The sequence below is a fragment of the Bactrocera latifrons genome, unplaced genomic scaffold, assembly GCF_001853355.1.
Source record: "Bactrocera latifrons isolate USDA-ARS-PBARC rearing strain unplaced genomic scaffold, ASM185335v1 scaffold_43, whole genome shotgun sequence".
NCBI classification, from domain to species: domain Eukaryota; kingdom Metazoa; phylum Arthropoda; class Insecta; order Diptera; family Tephritidae; genus Bactrocera; species Bactrocera latifrons.
This window is the reverse complement of record NW_017537079.1, coordinates 1,504,152-1,522,655: the sequence shown is the minus strand read 5'-3', so window position 1 is coordinate 1,522,655 and position 18,504 is coordinate 1,504,152. Positions and strand designations below refer to the sequence as shown.

Genomic DNA, 18,504 nt, shown 5'->3' with positions numbered 1-18,504 from the left:
GTTATCAGCGCGCGCGCGCGTGTGTGTGTGTGTGATTTTTGGGCGCTGCTGCGCGGCAACACGGGTAATGATTTGGCAAATTTACTTTAAAGCCATTGTTGTCTACGTAATTTTCATTGTACGCTCAACCTTTTCAAACTAGTTTAAGTTTTTTTTGTTTTTCAATTTCAATCAAAAAGAAATTTTTTTCTTAGTTTTTTGTTTTGCTTACTGCTCAGCCCTTTTCCATGTTCATGCCTCCCTTCATTGTTTGCTGCGGCAACTCAATTTTCCCTTCGATAAATTGGCGCGCTACTTACCATTCCTTGCAACGCCGCTGACAGCGCTGCATGTAGCGTGCGACGTGCCTTAATTTCGTGCGCTTTGCGTACTGCCGGCATGTTGCAAGTGATTTGCCGCGCATCTTTTCGTCAGCGCGCTCAAATTGTTTTTCGTTTACATTGTTTCCTTTTTTGTTTTTTCTTTACTTTTTCTTTTCATTGTTTTTTTTCTTAATTTTTTCTTCTTGGGTTGCATTTTACCGTTTCTATGCTCTCGAATTTCCTCGTTTACTCGTCAATGTCCTTAGCGTGCATTTTTGACTTCTTGGCTTGCTTGTCAGCGTATCCGTGTGGCACGTTGACGTGTTGCAACCTACAAGGTTGCCATTTGCAAAGTTTTCGCTCTTTTGCATTTCGCGCATTCTAATTTTCCAACTTTTTTCTCTTTCAAACTCTTGTTGTTTTTATTGCTGTGATAAGTTATGTAAGGCGTGTGTCGACGCTGCTCCTTTTCGGTGCTTTAAGGTTCACGTGTCGACGACAAAAATCAATTTCAGGCGCAGAACTTAAAACTTTCGCTTAAGTGGATGCCACGTGGCCACGATCAAAGCTAGAATAATACAAAAACACAAAAACAAAAATCAAAAAGTGTGCTGTAAAGGTATTAGGGCGTAGCGTAGTCTTTGTGTGTGTCGCATATATTTTGGAAGTGCATGTTAAATCCTTGATTTTATATTTTTATGACATATTTTGTTTACCCCGTCATGCTTTCAGCAAAAGTTATGTTGCCACTGGCAAATTCCGGCGATTATGTTTACTTATCTATGAAGAGAATATAAGTAAAAAGAGCGCGATTGAGGTGGGTTTGTGAAAAGTGAAGAAAATGTGTTGAAGGTTCAAAGAGATTTGTCTGCAAGTTTAAGTAAGCTGTTTTATACTTTTCAAGTGTTTTTGTATTAAAAAGTTATTTTAATTTTAAATTACTTGCTTTGACTTTTGTTTATAAAATGGTTATACTATATTGGTTATATCTGAAGAGAAATCTGGTGTATGCTGCTAATATGTAATGTGACGTAAGCTATTTTTAATTTAGATTAATTTAATTTAGATTTTTTAATGATTTGCATTTGAGGATACGAATTGGGAAAGAATGTTTCTCTATTTTTATATGCATTATGAAGTTGATTGCCTTTTAAGTAGTGTGATGACTTGTTATAGCCTTAAGAGCGTATGTTAAGACTGACACGTAGTTGTAATACCCAGAAAAGTACGTCGAAGAACTTTATATACATATAACTAAGTGCCAGCGTGAGTTGAGCCATTCTAGCCATATCCTTTGCCCGCCTGTCTATCTGTATACAGTCACCTAAAATATAAAATAACGTAACTTTACTTTTCATAAGTTTACAGGCGAAGGAAAATCAAGAAACCACTAATATTTAAAAAAAAGTTCAGTTTGGGTTATAAAATGGTTATATATATTATTAGGGTAAAATGGTTACATATTGGGTATATATATAGGTTATATATAGGTTACATATTGGTTATATGTTGGTTATATCTGACAGAGGAAACTTAAAATTTTATGTTACACATATGTAGTGTGAATCGTAAGCAATAAAAAACTCAATTAAAATTTTTTTGATGACTTGCATTTTAGAAGGCGTTATTTACTCTAATTATTTTCTCACTTTTTGAGATTTTGATCTGAAATTTTGTATACGTCCTTTTCTCCTATAGATATTAATTATTTGTTAAATTAGTTGCCATATGAGCAGTGTATCGTATAGCTCCCATATAATCTAAACGAATTATATCCAGTCGTTGTATGGAAAACTTTTTTATTTGGAAATTTAGCATGGATTCTTATCCAAAATACTGAAATATCAGTTGTGTGGTTTACAACTTTGCTGAGAGATAAAAAAGTTTTTCTATGATACTCTGAGCTTGATTTAATTACGCCAAATTTGACTGTTTTTTCACCAATTTCTTTTTTTACTTAAATTTTATTTTAGAATTAACTTGACCTTAAATTTATTTTGTTTAAACTGCCCTGAAAATTGAATTCGAGGTATGCATGTTTGGCATGTGTCTAAGAGATGAAAGCTTTTGCTACGGCGTAACGAAAAGTTGGATCAGCTTTTTAGACTGCTTAATGTTGAAGTTTGGTCATATTTAAATAAAGATCCCCTACGGTTGCAGTGGTTTCGGCGTTCTATGTGGATGAAACCTAAAAAAACTCCTAGTTAAATCCTAAAAAATTTTTCTACTAGAAGCTATTTTCTTACGGTCCCAAAAGTAGTAAAATATTGGTAACATGGCGCCGTTTAAAAGTATAATTTTATCATAAATTTTAGGTGCTTTAGGAGTGTCGAAAAGTGTATACTGATAATGATTGAATTATCTGACATTTTTTCCTGAAAATGAACTCCTGAATTAACATTTTAATTAAATTTTTTTAAATTTAACTCCTTTTTATTTCCATTAGTTTTTCTGTTCCAACTTTATACATATATCTTACAGATATAAATTTTCAGATATAAAATTTCATTTAAGTGGTAACCTTCTTCATAGATATTGGCAATTTTCGACTTTCTTAACTATTCAGTTCCTGCTTTTTATTTTCATATATAATATTTTAAGTTTTTACTGTTTTAGTTTTAATTTAAAAGCACTTGGCAGCTTCTCTCAGAAGTATTTTGAACTTTTGAAAGCTTGGTACCAATATTTTATAGTAATACACTTTTTCTTATATGTTTCATGATTAAAAAATACTAATGGTGGCAACCTTCTTCATAAAATTTTCACTTAGAAACCTTCCGAAATCAATTTCGTTGGATATTTATACATATTTTATATTCGAGAGCTAAGAATTTTTAAATTAATATTTTAAAGCGGTTGTCTCCGCTTATTTTGAAATGTTTTAGTATAAATATTCTATAATAATACTCTTTTATTTCATAATTATTTAACGTTGGAATTGCAAATAGGTGGCAACTTTTATCATAAAGTTTTCACCTTGAAACCTTCCGAAAACTATTTGGTTGTATAAACATATTTAGTAATTGAATATAAACAGCTTTTTAAATGAAAATTTTAAAACAGATGGTAACTTTATTTTGAAATGTTCTCTACTTTGAGTCCTCCGAAACTCTTTTAATTAGTTTTGTAGCAATATTCTATAGTTCTATTTTTTATCTTATATATTTTTTAATTTAAAAATTGCAAATGAGTGGCAACCTTCATCATAAAATTTTCAATTACAAATCTTTCGAAAACTATTTAGTTAGTTAGATATATATACATATTTAATATTCTTGACTTAACAGTTTTTAAATTAAAAATTTAAAACAGATGTTAACTTTATTTTGAAATGTTTTCAACTTTGAGTCCTCTGAAACTCTTTTATTATAATAAAATTTATAATATAATATATATATATATATATTCTAGAATCTTACATATGTATGTGTTGATTAAAAATATGCCATTAGGTGGCAAACTTTATCGTAAAATTTTTAATTACAAACCTTTAGAAACCGCTCATCTATGCATGCATATATAATATGTTCAATTTATCAGTTTTTTTTTAAATAAAATTTATAAAAACATCACTTACAAAAAAGTGGCAATTTCATTTTAAAAAAAAATTTGGAACCTTAAGCCGTCATTGTCTCTAAGTAAACACTCAAGCATTAATGAAATATGCTTTCGACAACAATTAAGAGAAATAAAAACTAATGCAGCTGATTGAACTGAGGGACTATGCTTTAGAAGGTTCTAACTCGAAAACTACATATTTTGAATATTGGTTTAAAATATTACTATGTTATTTTTAAGGGTGTAACCCCTCGAAATATAAACAAGCATTACAGAATTTTCAGAATTACACATTACACGCTTCTTAATAAAGAAGTTTTAAGTTCTAAAAAGGACAGAAGTTGAAAAAAATGGCGGTTAGAAAAAATTACAGTATTGCTCGTCTTTCTGTCTTCCGCATGTCTATATCTAAAATATTTATAAAAATATAGTATCTTCGAACAGAAAAATATGCTCAGTAAGCGTTGGATGCGAAAAAATCTAGAGGCCGGACTGAGGATAACCACCTTAGTGGATATAGTAGTGCACAGTAGTGGCTTTGAAACTAAAATCTCTGTTTTAGTATTAATAAAAATCTCTTTTATATGCTAAATTACATGAATCAGCACCCTTATACCAAATCACTAACTCAAATTTTTCCATAAATATTAAAAACAAATTCAGTACTATAATTTTTGTTATGCACAATTCAAAAATTTCGACGTCTAAATGATGTTATTTAAACGAAAATTGATAGCTTAAGGTTCAACCGAAATGTGTGATACAAAAAAACACAGATTAAACATCCTCTTGAATGTGTGAATATTTGTCTTTACGTAAAAGTCGCATGTTTACTAGTGTCAGGTATGACGGGTCGTATGAGTAACGCGAAAGTAAACAAGGCATATCATCTATTCATACATTGTTTGTTTTTTTTTTGCTCTCCAACCATCAATGAACAACTTTGTCAAACAGTTTGTGGAATGGTTTGTGTTTCGTATGGGGGCGCGCGCGTGCATGCCGCACACTTGCCTCACAGTCAATGAAATAAAGAAGGCAAAGATGAATAACAAAATTGTGGCAGTGCTGCGTTTGGCAGCCACGCACAACGTGCCAATGCGTTTATTTATGTCTTTCTACACCTCATATTTTATATAAAGTAATCTATGCCACAAACTTTTTCTTTTTCTTTTTTTAGTTGTTGCATAAGCTGAGTTTGTTGGAATGTTTGTGGCTCATAAAAATGTGTTTATTTGCTGAGCATGTACTTGGCGAAATGCCATTTTACCGATTTCCTAATTTGTAGTGAACTTTTAGGCGCATATTGGCTGTTCGTTTTTTATTTCACGACTTCAGCGCTGCTATAAAAATGTAATAAAAGCCGGTGTTTGTGTGCTTAATCAAAAGTTTTCGTCAATTTTACGATCGAGAGCTTGGAGAATGCAATGTTCTTTTGGTGGTTTGTTGCATGTGTGTGCGTGGAAGAAAGTTTCCGCGTAGCACTAAATGATTGACGCGTCACTTCGGTGACCTTCACGAGTTTGTTAGGTGATTCAAATGGCATTTGTTATGCTTATTCTTTTTAAGTGAAATTGAGAGTTTGGAAAATTTTGTGGTAGCTTAAGGATGTGAAAACTAGCTTTCACACTTTAGATTATTGATTGATTTGAATGATTTTAAGTATTTCGTACGTTTTTTATACTAAATTAAATTAAGAGAGCTTGGCGATGACATTTTCAGTTCCTGAATTTATTTATTTGCTATTGGCAATTTTTATAAATGTTTTTTCGAATAAAACTATCTTTAAATTGCTTTTTATTCAAATGTTTTTTTAAATATGTGGCAACTCGGTTCAAGAAACATCCTCTAATTTAAATTTTCTTAATCTTTTATTTTATTCCAACATTGCCTAAAATTTTTTTCAAATAAAACTCTTTTAACAGTTTTTTATTAAAATTTTTTTAACATGTGGCATCCCTGTTCAAGAAATATTTTGAAATTTAAGTTTTCTTTACATTTTTCTCTTATTCCAATATTTTTTTATTTTAAACATTTTTGGGCTTAAAACTTCCAATAATGTGGCAATCTTCTTTTTTTAGAACGCAAAATTGGTACCATGGAAGTTCTATTTTATTGTTTTTTTCGAATTCAAAATTTCAGATACCATTTTTCTTTAAACTTTTCTCTTTGGTACTTCTATTGCAACATTTTTTATCTTAAGTATACATTATTTGTTTTAAATGCTTAAAATTAAGTGGCAACCTTCCTCAACTTAATGTCAATTACAAATCTTTTAACTATTATTTAGTTGTATATCCAAAAAATATTTAATTTTTTTAATTAATAATTTTTTCACAAAAATTTTCAAAACTGGTGGTAATCTTTTTTGGAAATATTTTTTATTACAAATCTCTTTTAAATTATTTAGTTGGATACCATAAAATATCTAATGTTTTTAGTTGATGCTTTTTTCACTTAAAATTGCAAAGCAGGTGACAACCGACTTAGAAATATTTTCAACTTTAAGCCTTCTTAAACCCCTTGAGTATACCATACATATTTTTTTTCTATGAGTAAAAAAATGCAAATACATAGGTGGCAACTTTCTTTTTAGAATTTTCAAGTATAAACGTTCTTAAAATTTTGTAGCCCATTTTATATTCTCAGTTTGTGAAGTTTGCTACTTTAAATTTGAAAACGGGTGGCAACCTTCTTCGTAAATATACTTTCTTCTGTCTTTCAATTTAGTATTCATATTGAAATTATTTTTTACATTCTCAAGTTTTCAGACTTAAAAAGGTGGCAATCTTATTCATAAAATGTGCAACGTAAACGTTCTTAGAACTTTTTGGTTTGATGGTCTTTTTTTTAATATTTTTTACTTATCAAGTTGTTTATTTAAAATTTTGAAATAGGTGGCAACTTTTTTCATAAAATTTTCAAGTCTTAAAACTATTTAGCTCGATTTTTATACAAGATTAAATAAGGATTTGTATGTAATATTTTCACATTAACAAGTTTTCGACTTATAAATATTAAAACAGGTGGCAACCTCCTATGGAAATATACTTTATGTTTTCTATCTTTCAGTTTAGTACTCAATTAGTTTTTTTAATTTTAAATTTTCAGACTTAGAAATGCAAATAGGTGGCAACCTTCTTTATAAAGTTTTCAACACAAGCCTTGTTAAAACTATTATGTTTGCTAGTGTTCTTTTAATAGTTTTCACTATTATATTTTCTACTTATTAAGTTTTTTATTTAAAATTTTGAAACAGTTGGCAACATTCTTCGAAATATATTTTTAACATTAAGCCTTTTTGAATCTTTTAGTACCCACATACAAATTATAATTATTATTATTCTTCATATAATTAATAATTGGATTTAAAATTTTCGAACAAGTGGTAACCTTCTTTTTAAATTCTTCTTAAAACTATTTAGTTTGATACTCATATTCAAGGCATTCAATTTATCAATAGTTTTACCTAAAACTTACCCAATCGTCTGAATTTTATAACGAACTATCCGGTACAAAAAAATTTCCAGCTAGAATTATCTAGAAATAAGGGTTAGTTTACATAGATATAGAGCGTCCAAAGTTGAGTGCATTATGTACATGATTGTGGTAGCGTGAAAGTCAAGATTTCTGCTAAAGCTAAGGACAATTATTGTATATGATCATGAAGTCCGCTCCAGTAAGAGCTGCTTTCAGGTGTGTCCTTATATTTAAAGTTCAGCTGAATTTTTAAGAGAGGACTTTGAAATGTTAAACCTTTAATCCCGAAACATTATAGCCACCAGAGAGATCTGGGTTTATTAAAAGGCGCTTGAAAATGTTCTTAAGCATCATGCTACCCTATACGATTCTAGCATCCCCCGTCTTATTTGAAAATTGTTAATATTTTTTAAACACTTTTAGTTTATTTATAAAGCTTTATCCATTACATTGCCTCATTCTACCAAAGCTTATGCGCCTTCATATATTCCTCTATATATGGCGGAAATTCCACTGTTGAATTGTAAAATTTTATGCAAACATTTTCTTCATAAAATACAGTTTCATCCTCAACAACAATCTTGCCTTCAAAACACCATTCAGCCGTACCGTTATTATCAGGAGTTACTGTGAAAGTTGTGCTCTTAAAACAAATTTCAGCAACATTACAAACAGCAACACAATATTCCGTCTCATCAAGCTGCTTTACGGGCTCATAGGCGATAAGATCCATTTTGCTACCGCTGTCGAAATAAAGCTTGTAGTGTAAGTTCTTGCCCTTCTTTATGCCACAGGCGTAAACTTTGTAAAAAGAATAAAGAAAAAAGAGTAATGATTGTACAGTAGAAATATGCTATTTCAACTTACGCACATAGTCCACGGATCTCATCATTTTACTAAAGTCGATAGAACAGCATTTCTCTGCCATGCAGTGCCAAGCCTGTTCTTTCTTAGACTCGATTAGTAATACGAAGCTTAGAGCAAGGAACAGCGCGTTTATGAAAAAACGCAAGTGTTTAGAGTGGCATAATAACATTTCTAGAATGTTTAAGTGAAAAAGTAACATAAATAAATAATACACACTGCTTTTGGCGTGTAAAGTACCAAGAGAAAAAGCTTGATAAGAAGCATAATAATTTCAATTAGTGGCAACTTTGTTCCGGCACTTATATTTAAATATAAAAATTATTGAATTTTAGAAATACTTACAATTATATATTTGTAGTTGGGGGTGTGATGTTTGATTATATCTCGTAATAAAAACCATATTTAATAAGGTGTGTTGATATTTTAAAAGTGTCAAAATATAAAATTTGCCAGTAACTTAACACCTTCTTATTCTTTATTGCTTAAGACACCGTTTACGCAGTTATAACCGAGCTTACAATAGCCTGCCATTCGTTCTTCCTTTTCGCTGTTTGCTCACATTGTTTTTCCAACGGAGTGGAGGTCTTCACCTTTCTTTGCTTATCCCCGCTCAGAACTATTGTTCGTTGAACAATGCCAATGCCATCGCATGTTTCGTACAGCTCATCGTTCCATCGACTGCGGTATTCGTTGTTGCCAATGCTCACAGGTCCATAAGTCTTTGTAACTCCGACTCATCAAATGTTGTCATCGTCCATGCCCCTACACAATATAGCCGGACGGGGATAATGAGTGACTTGTAGAATTTGGTCTTTGTTTTTGAGGACCTTACTTCTCAATTGTCTACTCAGTACGCAGTAGCATCTATTGGTAAGAGTTTTTCTGCGTTGGATTTCGAAGTTGTCGTTGTTATTAGCATTAACACCACTGTCAACAGTGTCGTGGAAGCCACTACCAAACCAAATTGCTTTGCTTCTTTGCCCAACCTGGAGAAAGTAGAACTAACGGCGCGGTTTTATGGCCAATGATACAGATGTCATCGACCTATCCCAGCAGTTGTATAGTTGAGAAGGCTTATCCCACGGTATTTGGCCCAGATTGTGAAGGTCTCTTTTTGTGAACACATTTAAATTCCAATCGTTGGATATGCTTTTCTATTTAAATAGCTTGGCGGTTCTTCAGTCGGATATTTACTTTCGAACTTTTTCATGGTCGGGCAATGGAACGTTTGCTGAATCGTCATCGATTGCGGAATCGGATTCACCATCTTCTAAGGTTATACTTTTCACTTCAGCAGGCTGGAGAAGTGTTTCCTCCATAATTTCAGTATGCTCTGGGCATCAGTCACTAGATCACCTCTGGCGGTTCTATTGAAGCTCAGACCTTGTTGATAGATTTGTTAACTTCTAAAGGCCATACTTTCTTAATCTGGTATGTTTTCTTGATCACTGGATCAACTACTGAGAGGTTTTCAGGACTTGCTCTCATGTATCATTTGAGTTCACATTGGGCATATTGAACACAAATACACATAAAGCTGTTGAGAATAATAAATTTGTATGTAAACGAACGAAATAATAAAAAAATTGGACAATTTATTTTTTTTTTTTTGCATAACTTATTTTTATGCCTTGATCGCCAATCCGCTCTGGGTTTAGGCAAAGAACATAGTGGATCGTTGAGCAAATGTCGCTCAGGCAATCATTTACAAGAATAAATTGATACTTTTCGGTAGTAAAATTGAACTAAAAAATTACACAGTTGGTCTGGTAAATACATATATATACACATATATGTATACATATACATATGTCTATCAAAATTTACTACAGATTCGAATGGATGAGCAAATGCAAATTAGTTAAGTGGTTAAATAGTGTGATATTTTTTATGGAGAGTAAAATAATTATACTTATTATAGTGGGGACCAATATATACCTACAAAGAAAGAGAGTGGAAATAGAAAAAACAGAGAATAAAATAATAGCAAATGAGAGGAGACGGTAGCAGAAAAGGGCGAGAAAGTTTCAGGAAAGAAAGCTTGAGAGATAGAGGAAACGAGTTATTGAGAGCGCAATATAATATTCCTTTCTTTTTTAAGAGATCCGTTACAATATAAAGGCGTAATAATTTTTAAGTTAATTTTTATATTTTTTTTTTCTAAAATAACACCTCTCTTGTAGAAAAAATATCTTATGCAAAGACTTCTACAAATCATATACTCTCCGAAACGTCAAAAATACCTTATGTACTGACCACATTCACCAAATATTTGAACTTGAAAGGAAATTCACCACGTTGCTTGGTATATCAACGACATCCTCGTGGAACGTGAAACAAATATTATCTTCGCTATATAAAGTCTCGTTATTCACATCAACATTTCCCTGGAAACACCAAATGGCGGAACCGCCCATATCCTCGGATACTTTGAATGTGTTCGATTTGATGCAAACCAAGATTTTCTCGCAAATTTCACCACAGTATTGTGTCTCGTCCAACGCCTGATATGGATGATAGGCAATGTAGTCCATCTCTTCACCGGTATCCAAAAACAAGCTATACGTCCACTCATTATCGACCTTTTGACCACACGCATACACTGCGTTTACAGAAAAAAATAAAAATAAAAAAAAAATGATTTTTTTTTAAGGTTAATTTCGGTAGTAATTGCGTTGTACTTACATAAGAAATCCACTGTCACCACCATTTTACTAAAGTCAATAGAACAACATCGTTCCTCTAAGCAATTCCAAGCTTCCTCTTGTCCACCTTCACATATAATTATATGAAGTGCGAAAATTAATGCGCAAATATTGACGAGTACACGACGAGTGACGAACATTTTCTCCAATGCATGAATTCGAATAGGCGAAAAATGGCAAGAAATCGCCACTTTAACATTTTTATACCGTAAAATTTGGCTTAATAATATTAATGGGTCATGCCTGAAGCACATTTTGTTCCATTAAATTGCTCATGTTTTATGAAAGTTAATTTTATTGATATGGTTAGTAAATTACGGAATGTATGCGGGTGATTAAAGTTCTTGACTTTTGCCAAATGGAACGAGGGTTCGAAATCCCGCTGAACAAAAGTAGAGAAGAAAATTTTTTAATAGTGACGGCCTTTGGATAAATTAATTCAAATCTTGAAATCATAAAAAGTTTTATAAATTCCAGGAACATAACACAATTTTGGTTTATGCCTACATTAACAGGAACTGAGAACACGAAGCTCGGCCTATTATTAAGCTAAGGTGTATGATACATTTTTGTAAACATTCATATACGAGTACCTCTAAATTACAGTGAAAGCTCCTTTATGCTGACGCTGCATATTGGCGTTGGAACAGGCATAATTTTTGCTGTTTATTAAGCGAAATGTATTAAGGGACAAACCAAATTAAAGATCAAAATATATAAAGAAAGGTTGGTCCTGCCAGTGTCGACTTAATTGAATTAATTGTATATAAGTTTTCTATCAAGAGTCGGTACATTATGTTCAACAAAAGTCCAGGCGAACTTTAATTCAAGCTAAGCGGGTGTCAAAGCAAAAACGTCTTTACTGGTAATACGTTCTCAAAAGGAAGTCCGTTTAAAGTGCTGACGCTGTATCTTTAATAGTCCTCAATTGGAGTTATATCTTCGGCATTGGCGATTCCGCTATAGAACTCACGTACGAGTCTCAATATAATTACATGCGGCCAGACTCAATTTAACCTGCTCTATTAAATGAAATATAGTCGACTGCCTTTGAAACCGTTATTACCTCGTTTTGGGTTTTTTAAGAAGCGGCAGAAAATATTTCTAAAGTAATTTTGATTAATAATGCCGAGTTGATACTCCTTGGCCGGATTAAAATCCAAGTCCGCTTATTTGTAGACCCGACTGTCGTGTGAACGTGGGTTGTAATTCATACAATTCGGCTCAAGACATGTAATTACGACCATACTGAGACTCAAATGAACTATCGCAATCGGTCATTCCGCTAAGATCCAATGAAACTGGCTCAAGACGACTACACTCGGACTCAATTTAACTTGGCCTGTTGAATAAAATGGAGTCCACTTTCTTTGAAACCGTTATATTTTCGTTTTTTCAGTACCGATTTGAGACCTCTAGGCTGGATAAAAACCTGGGTCTGTTCCGGTTGTTTAGATAGGACTGTCGTGTAAACGTGGGTTATAACTGCGTTATAGGATTCAGTCATTCCGCTGTCATTTAACTGTTCTATTGAATGAAATGCAGACCAATTTCTTCAGACCGGTTTTCTGCCATTGACACATATCAGCGAATTAAGGGATATCGGCTACACTGTCTAGGTCATGGATGACCTCGGAGAGTATTCTACTCAGCACCCGCTGGTAAATAATTGTTTTTGAGGTGACGTCACTTAAGCGTAGTTAATTTGTAGAGACGAATTCGGTGAACTCAATTTTCGAGTACTTTTTCCACTAATAAATTGGTCATGAATAGTATTTCGGAACTGACTTCTAAAGATAGCTTATAGAGAGTGTGGTTTATTGCTAAAGACCAATGACTTCAAATAAGCCCACAGGCAGTAGTTTGATGATGTTAAATCGTAACTTGTTTGAGACTATTCAATGTCAAAATTTCTTGAAATAATCGAATTTCCAAAACTTTCAAGCAATAATTCATTTGTTGCACGTGCTGTGTGGCATGTAGCCTCATCTGTTTGGAACCAAATGCCGTCAAGATGAAGTTCTTCGAATTGCGGTCGTAAAAGGTTAGTTATTATCGATCTATTCCACTCTCCATTGACCCAAACGAAGTCAGCAGCTTCATTTCGAAAGAAGTACGGACCGATGATTTCACCAGTCCAAAAATCACACTAAAGTGTCAACTTGGGTGAATGTATTGGTTGTTCATGAATATATTGTAGATTTTCTTCGTACTAGAATCAATATATTTGTTTATTAACCACACCACTCAACTGAACGTGAGCCTAATCGGAGAGGATAATTTTTTTTTTTAATTGTTATCTTTTTCGAGTTGTTCCAAGGGAAAATTCTTTTACGGTGGTCTAATGGCTTTAGTTCTTGAATGAGAACAATTTGATATGTAGGTAAGCCAAAATCATTTTATAAATTCCGCCAGGTTGAAGTTTGAGACAGTCCAAATTCTTGAGACCGGCATAGACAAATTGCGGTCTTTGTCTTAAGAACACTTGCCTCTACGTCAGCAGTATTTTTATTACTTTGAACGTTTTTTGTCCTGGTCAAAGTGGTCGAAACGACACTTAAAAATCATACCATCGCTATTGGCAAACCCGTTACAAATTGTTCTGGAATTTTTCTTTCAAATACAGGAAATTTGCTTTTGTATAATTCCATAAAGGATATTGTGCGAATGCAAGCATACATTTTAATATTCTTTTGATGTCTGAGCAAATGCTACTATTTGCATATTTATACATAGTTTTCTATATATGTATATATATATATATACATTATATACATATAAGAATAAAGTCTCTGTATTATTCTATAACAAAGCCTGCTTGTAGTCAAACGCTTCATAATAAGCCGCGGTGCGTGCTGCTCAGCTAAAGAGCGCTGTGGAGCCAACTGGCATGTTATGCAATTAAATGTATATATTTATATATTATAAATATATTTTTATGTCTTTTTCAACACATTCAAACATGGAAACGTTTCTGGAATAATAATAAAAATAGTTACTTTTTCTATGGCTTTATTTTATTTCGTTTTCTTCATTTAAACGTTATTGAATGTATATGCGGACTCGCGTGTACGTGTTGCACTTCGGCTTTGTGCAACGTAGTTGGATAATTGGCTGTTTGACTGGAGTGGAAGCAACAGCAGTGGCTGCTAGGTGGCAAGGCAGACACTATGGTGCAATGAAGATGTTTTGTTTAAAGATCATGGAGGAAATTTAAGATAAGAAATATTCGTTTTTTTTTTTAGAGTACTAACAAATTTTGAATGCTGGAAGCATTTTTTTCATAGATTTATGCTACTTTTTTATATTCTTGCGAAGTTTGCTTTTCATATGACTGTCAATTTGTCAGCGGTTTATTTACGAGGCGATTTTTTACCACGAAAATATATTTGAAGAACGAGAATTCTTAAAATGTTGTGCTTATAATGGATTTACGACTGGGGATATCAAATAGTCTCAATATTTCTTATTAATTGGGCTTGGTTAAAGTTTCGGGCATGAATCGGTCAATGCTATAAAGTAAAGAAATTTGGCTACGGAATCTTTGAACACGTTGATGAAGTGTTTTTGTAAGTATAATTTGTCAGCGAGGCAAATATGTTAGCAATATGTGGCACAAAGCATTCAGTAAAGGCAGTGAGGCCATAGAAAATTTGATTTTGTGCATCGTTTATACATCTCTGGTAATAAAAATCATCGAGCTGGTATCAGAGAGATAGCAGAGAATCTCAAAATTTCTTTTACATGGACTCCACACATTTTGGTTAAAGTTTCGGGTATGAATTGGGCTAATGCTAGACTCGTATCTAAATACTTGAAACTTATTTATAATCACCTCAAATTTTTCTTCCCAGGTTGCTACTGCTTTGAAGGCGCACTACTGTGTGGGTAGTGCAAATCAAAAATACTAGATGCACTCACAATTCTCTATTGCAGTAATTGAAATTCTAAGCGTACCATATAACTGTATCATTTTGTTGCAAATGGGCGTACCTATTGCTCACTGGTTCATTGCGTCATCGCTTTGGTGTGATGCAAATGTCGACGAGCGCGTTTACATATTTAGAACATTCAAAGAAAGCAAGAGCTTAAAGAGTTTGTATTTAAGAAGTTTTGATTTGATAAAGTGATGCAGTTTAAAAATGGGTATACTATATATTCAACCACGGCATATTATAGCATAGATATATATTATATAAAGAGTATGTACATGCAGGTGACAGATTTTCGCTTTCTCGCCTCGCCATTTTAAGCAGCTCGCTTGCCAGCTGGCGACTTGTAATAATGTGTCATGCTTAATTTAAAGCTTGATTGTTCGTAATTAAATGGTTTTGTTGTTTTTGTTGTACGTAATAACTGCATTAAACGTGTCTTAAACAGGTTTGAGGAGAGCCGCTGATGTGACAACATTCGTGGGGTTTCATATTACTTTGCTATAGAACAGGGTGATTCATGGGTTTTAAAACAATATTTTCTCAATACTTCAGTGTTCAAGCAATTCCTTAGAGCTAATGAAATTTATTATTTTTCTGTGAAATAATTAGTACGATTTCTTAAAATGAAAAAATAAAAGTTTTGTAATGTTTGCAATTTAGCGTTGCCAGATGTTACCAACAAAATAATTTTTTGACCTTAAAATTGCTGTTTACAGTTTTAACAGCGTCATAAAAAAAACAAATTATTTACACAATTGTTTCATTTTAGAGTTGCCAACTATCAACGTAATTCGATTTTAGATATTTTAAGTCATTGTCAGATATTTATTTAAAAAAAAATCTGTAAAGCAATATGTCAGAAATACTCAGTAAAACAGTTTAAAATGAAAAATTTATAATTTTGATATTTATGCTTTGGGTTGTAGTTGCCACTCAGCTAAATTATTTTAATTAAAAAAATAAAAATTGCAGTATTTTTCATAATATTGTGAATATATACTTATACATATATATATTTCCTAAGAAATATTGCAAATATTCTTTGTTTTTTAGTTTTAAGGAGCAACGAAAATTTTTGCGTTGGCGTTGCCACTGAATTATAAATTTATAAATCTTTCATATAAATACATATTTTGTATACATTTTTAATATAAAATGGAATTGTATTACGAAATAATAAAATTTTGTTTTGAAAATCTATGTGGCTGCTTAAAAAGGGCAGAGTTGTGCTGGTGTTGCCACTTGTTTATTTTTTTTTGTAAAAACAATTTAATTATATTACAAAATAAAATGAATTTTGTTAAAAAATTATAGGGAGCAGGTTTAAGAACATTTTAGCTTGCGAAAGGTTTGCCACCCTGTTATAATTTTTCTTTTTTTTTGTAAAAGTAAATGCTATTAAAAATTACTTTCAATTTGGTTTTAAAAATAAATTAAATAGCTTCAATAACGACATGTTATTGCTAGGGTTGCCATACAGTTATAATTCTTTTTATTAAACTATAATACAAAATAATTGGGATTTAGTTTTAAAATATAAAAGGAATTTTTACATTGAAATATTTTGCGCTGGGGTTGACACCCTTTTTATTATTTTTGTTTTAAAATTGAGGTTGCCATTTCATTATATTTTCTTTTTATTATATTGAACTATAATAGAAAATACTTTGAATTTTATTTTAAAAATATGGGAAGCAACTTAACAAAGCTATACTAAGCGCTGGAGTTGCCACGTAGTTTTAATTTTTTTTATAGTGAATTTTTGTAAAAAACTATTTTACTTTTATTTAAAAGAAGCAGCGTTAATACTTTATGTCTTTAGGGTTGAAACACTATTATAATTTTTTTTATGTAAAATTGAATGATATTAAAAATAAATATGTGCTGGAGTTGTCACTCAAGTTTTAATTTTTGTGTATGGAAGTGAAATATGTACATATGTACATATATGTGTGTCTATTAGAAAATTAATTAATTTTTTTTTTTTGAAAGTAAAAGAAGCAGCTTTAACAACGACTTGTTCTTGTTAGGGTTGCCACTCTTTTCTTATGTTAAAGTGAATGGTATTATAGCTTATATACATAAATATGGCTTTGAAAATATCGGAAACAGCTTCAACAACGATGTACTTTGTGTTGGAGTTGCCACTCAGTTATAATTTTTTTGATATAAAAGTGTATCATATTAAAATATTATTTGAATTTTATTGTAAAATGAAAAGAAGCAGCTTTATCAACAGTTTGCTTTGGTTAGAGTTGCCACTTAGTTACACATATTTTTTTAGTAAAAAGTAGTCGATAACTAATTATTGTTTATGCATTATTACGCAAAATTGGACTAATTAGTAATATAAAATCCAAATATCCATTACTTTCAAACTCTAATTATTGCCGTTATTAAAAAAAGCACATCATTTGCTCAGCATAATTTTCAACCAATTAATTTTAACGCGTTTTTAATTAAGATCAACGGAAAAAAACAGCCACAAAATAAAAATTTGAAAACAGTGTTAGCGAGTAAAGAAGAAATGCCAATTAAACTGAACAAACAAACAAAAAATAAAAAAATACACGCGCAAGAAGAAGAAAAATGTTTGAGAAAGAAATAAAGTATATCCAAAGAACAAACACAAAGCAAAAGCAAACTCGAATTTTGACTGCCAAAAAGAAGGCATGAAAATCCGCTTGACGTCGAAATAAATAAAAAAGAAATATTAATGCGAGTGTGTGTGTGTTTTATGTATATTTCAGTGTTGGTAAGTATATATGAGTTTTGTATGCATCTTTGACTCTTCGTATATATATATACTTATCTATGTACATACGTCTGAAGATATTTATGTATGCATATTTAACAACATTAAAAAGCTTGGTTTTAAGGCGTTGAAGCAGCGAAACAAAAACAGCACGTTTTTGTCGACAACCAGCACCTGACGATATGGAAAAGATGCCAGCTCACAAATTTATGCTACTCAAAGCGCTCACTTCGCTCATATAAGTAAATATGAGTGCGGGGGAGTAAAAAGAGCATGCTCTCGGTATTTTTGTTGTTGCTACTTTTCGCTTCTTTGTTTTACTTGGAAATTTTCGTAAATGAAAAAGTTTTCAGCGCACGCATTGAAGGCGTTCAAGTGGCCTTTTTTATATAAGTAATTAAATGTTTTTCATAATCTTATTTTTAAACTTACTTTGAGCTGCGCGCTGCTGGAAAATTGATATGCTTTCTTATTGTTGCTCTTTTTAAATGCCTATAACTGTGTACATTTGTATGTATATGTATGTTTGTGGTAATTCTTTTGGGCTAATTAGCCATGTTGGTAATGTATGCCAACGCTTGCATGACAACCGGTTTTTTTTGTAGATGTTGCAACCACACATTTGTGTATGTGTATACATATGTATATGTGTGTATTAGGGTGAGCCCAAATCAAGCTATTGAATTTACGGGTTGAAACAAGAGTAAACGTTAACTTAAGCTTCACAAAAGCTAAAATACCCTTCATTGGTACAATAAATAAAAATAATCAAGCAGAAAATATGTTTTTGTTAATAAAAGCATAACTGAAACAGATTTTTGTAAAAATTTAAATTTCCCAAAAAATATACCCCCATCGAATTTTTTTTTTAAATAAAACAATTGTTTGTTAATAATACCATAACT

General features: G+C 31.8%; 3 protein-coding genes across 3 annotated transcripts in view; 1 reads left to right on the top strand and 2 right to left on the bottom strand.

Annotated features, from left to right (window-relative positions):
• The window catches only part of LOC108972807, a 57,648-nt gene that overhangs the window by 17,016 nt on the left and 22,128 nt on the right, over positions 1-18,504 (top strand). The gene's annotated exons all lie outside the window — the stretch shown is intronic.
• On the bottom strand, positions 7,797-8,363 carry LOC108972809. The gene is made up of 2 exons (XM_018939635.1): positions 8,205-8,363; positions 7,797-8,138 (listed from the first exon to the last, which is right to left on the bottom strand). The coding sequence occupies exons 1-2, from the start codon at positions 8,263-8,265 to the stop codon at positions 7,798-7,800; spliced, it is 402 nt and encodes a 133-aa protein (XP_018795180.1). The 5' UTR covers positions 8,266-8,363; the 3' UTR covers position 7,797.
• LOC108972808 lies at positions 10,363-11,066 on the bottom strand. Its single transcript, XM_018939634.1, has 2 exons — positions 10,890-11,066; positions 10,363-10,806 (listed from the first exon to the last, which is right to left on the bottom strand). The coding sequence occupies exons 1-2, from the start codon at positions 11,047-11,049 to the stop codon at positions 10,466-10,468; spliced, it is 501 nt and encodes a 166-aa protein (XP_018795179.1). The 5' UTR covers positions 11,050-11,066; the 3' UTR covers positions 10,363-10,465.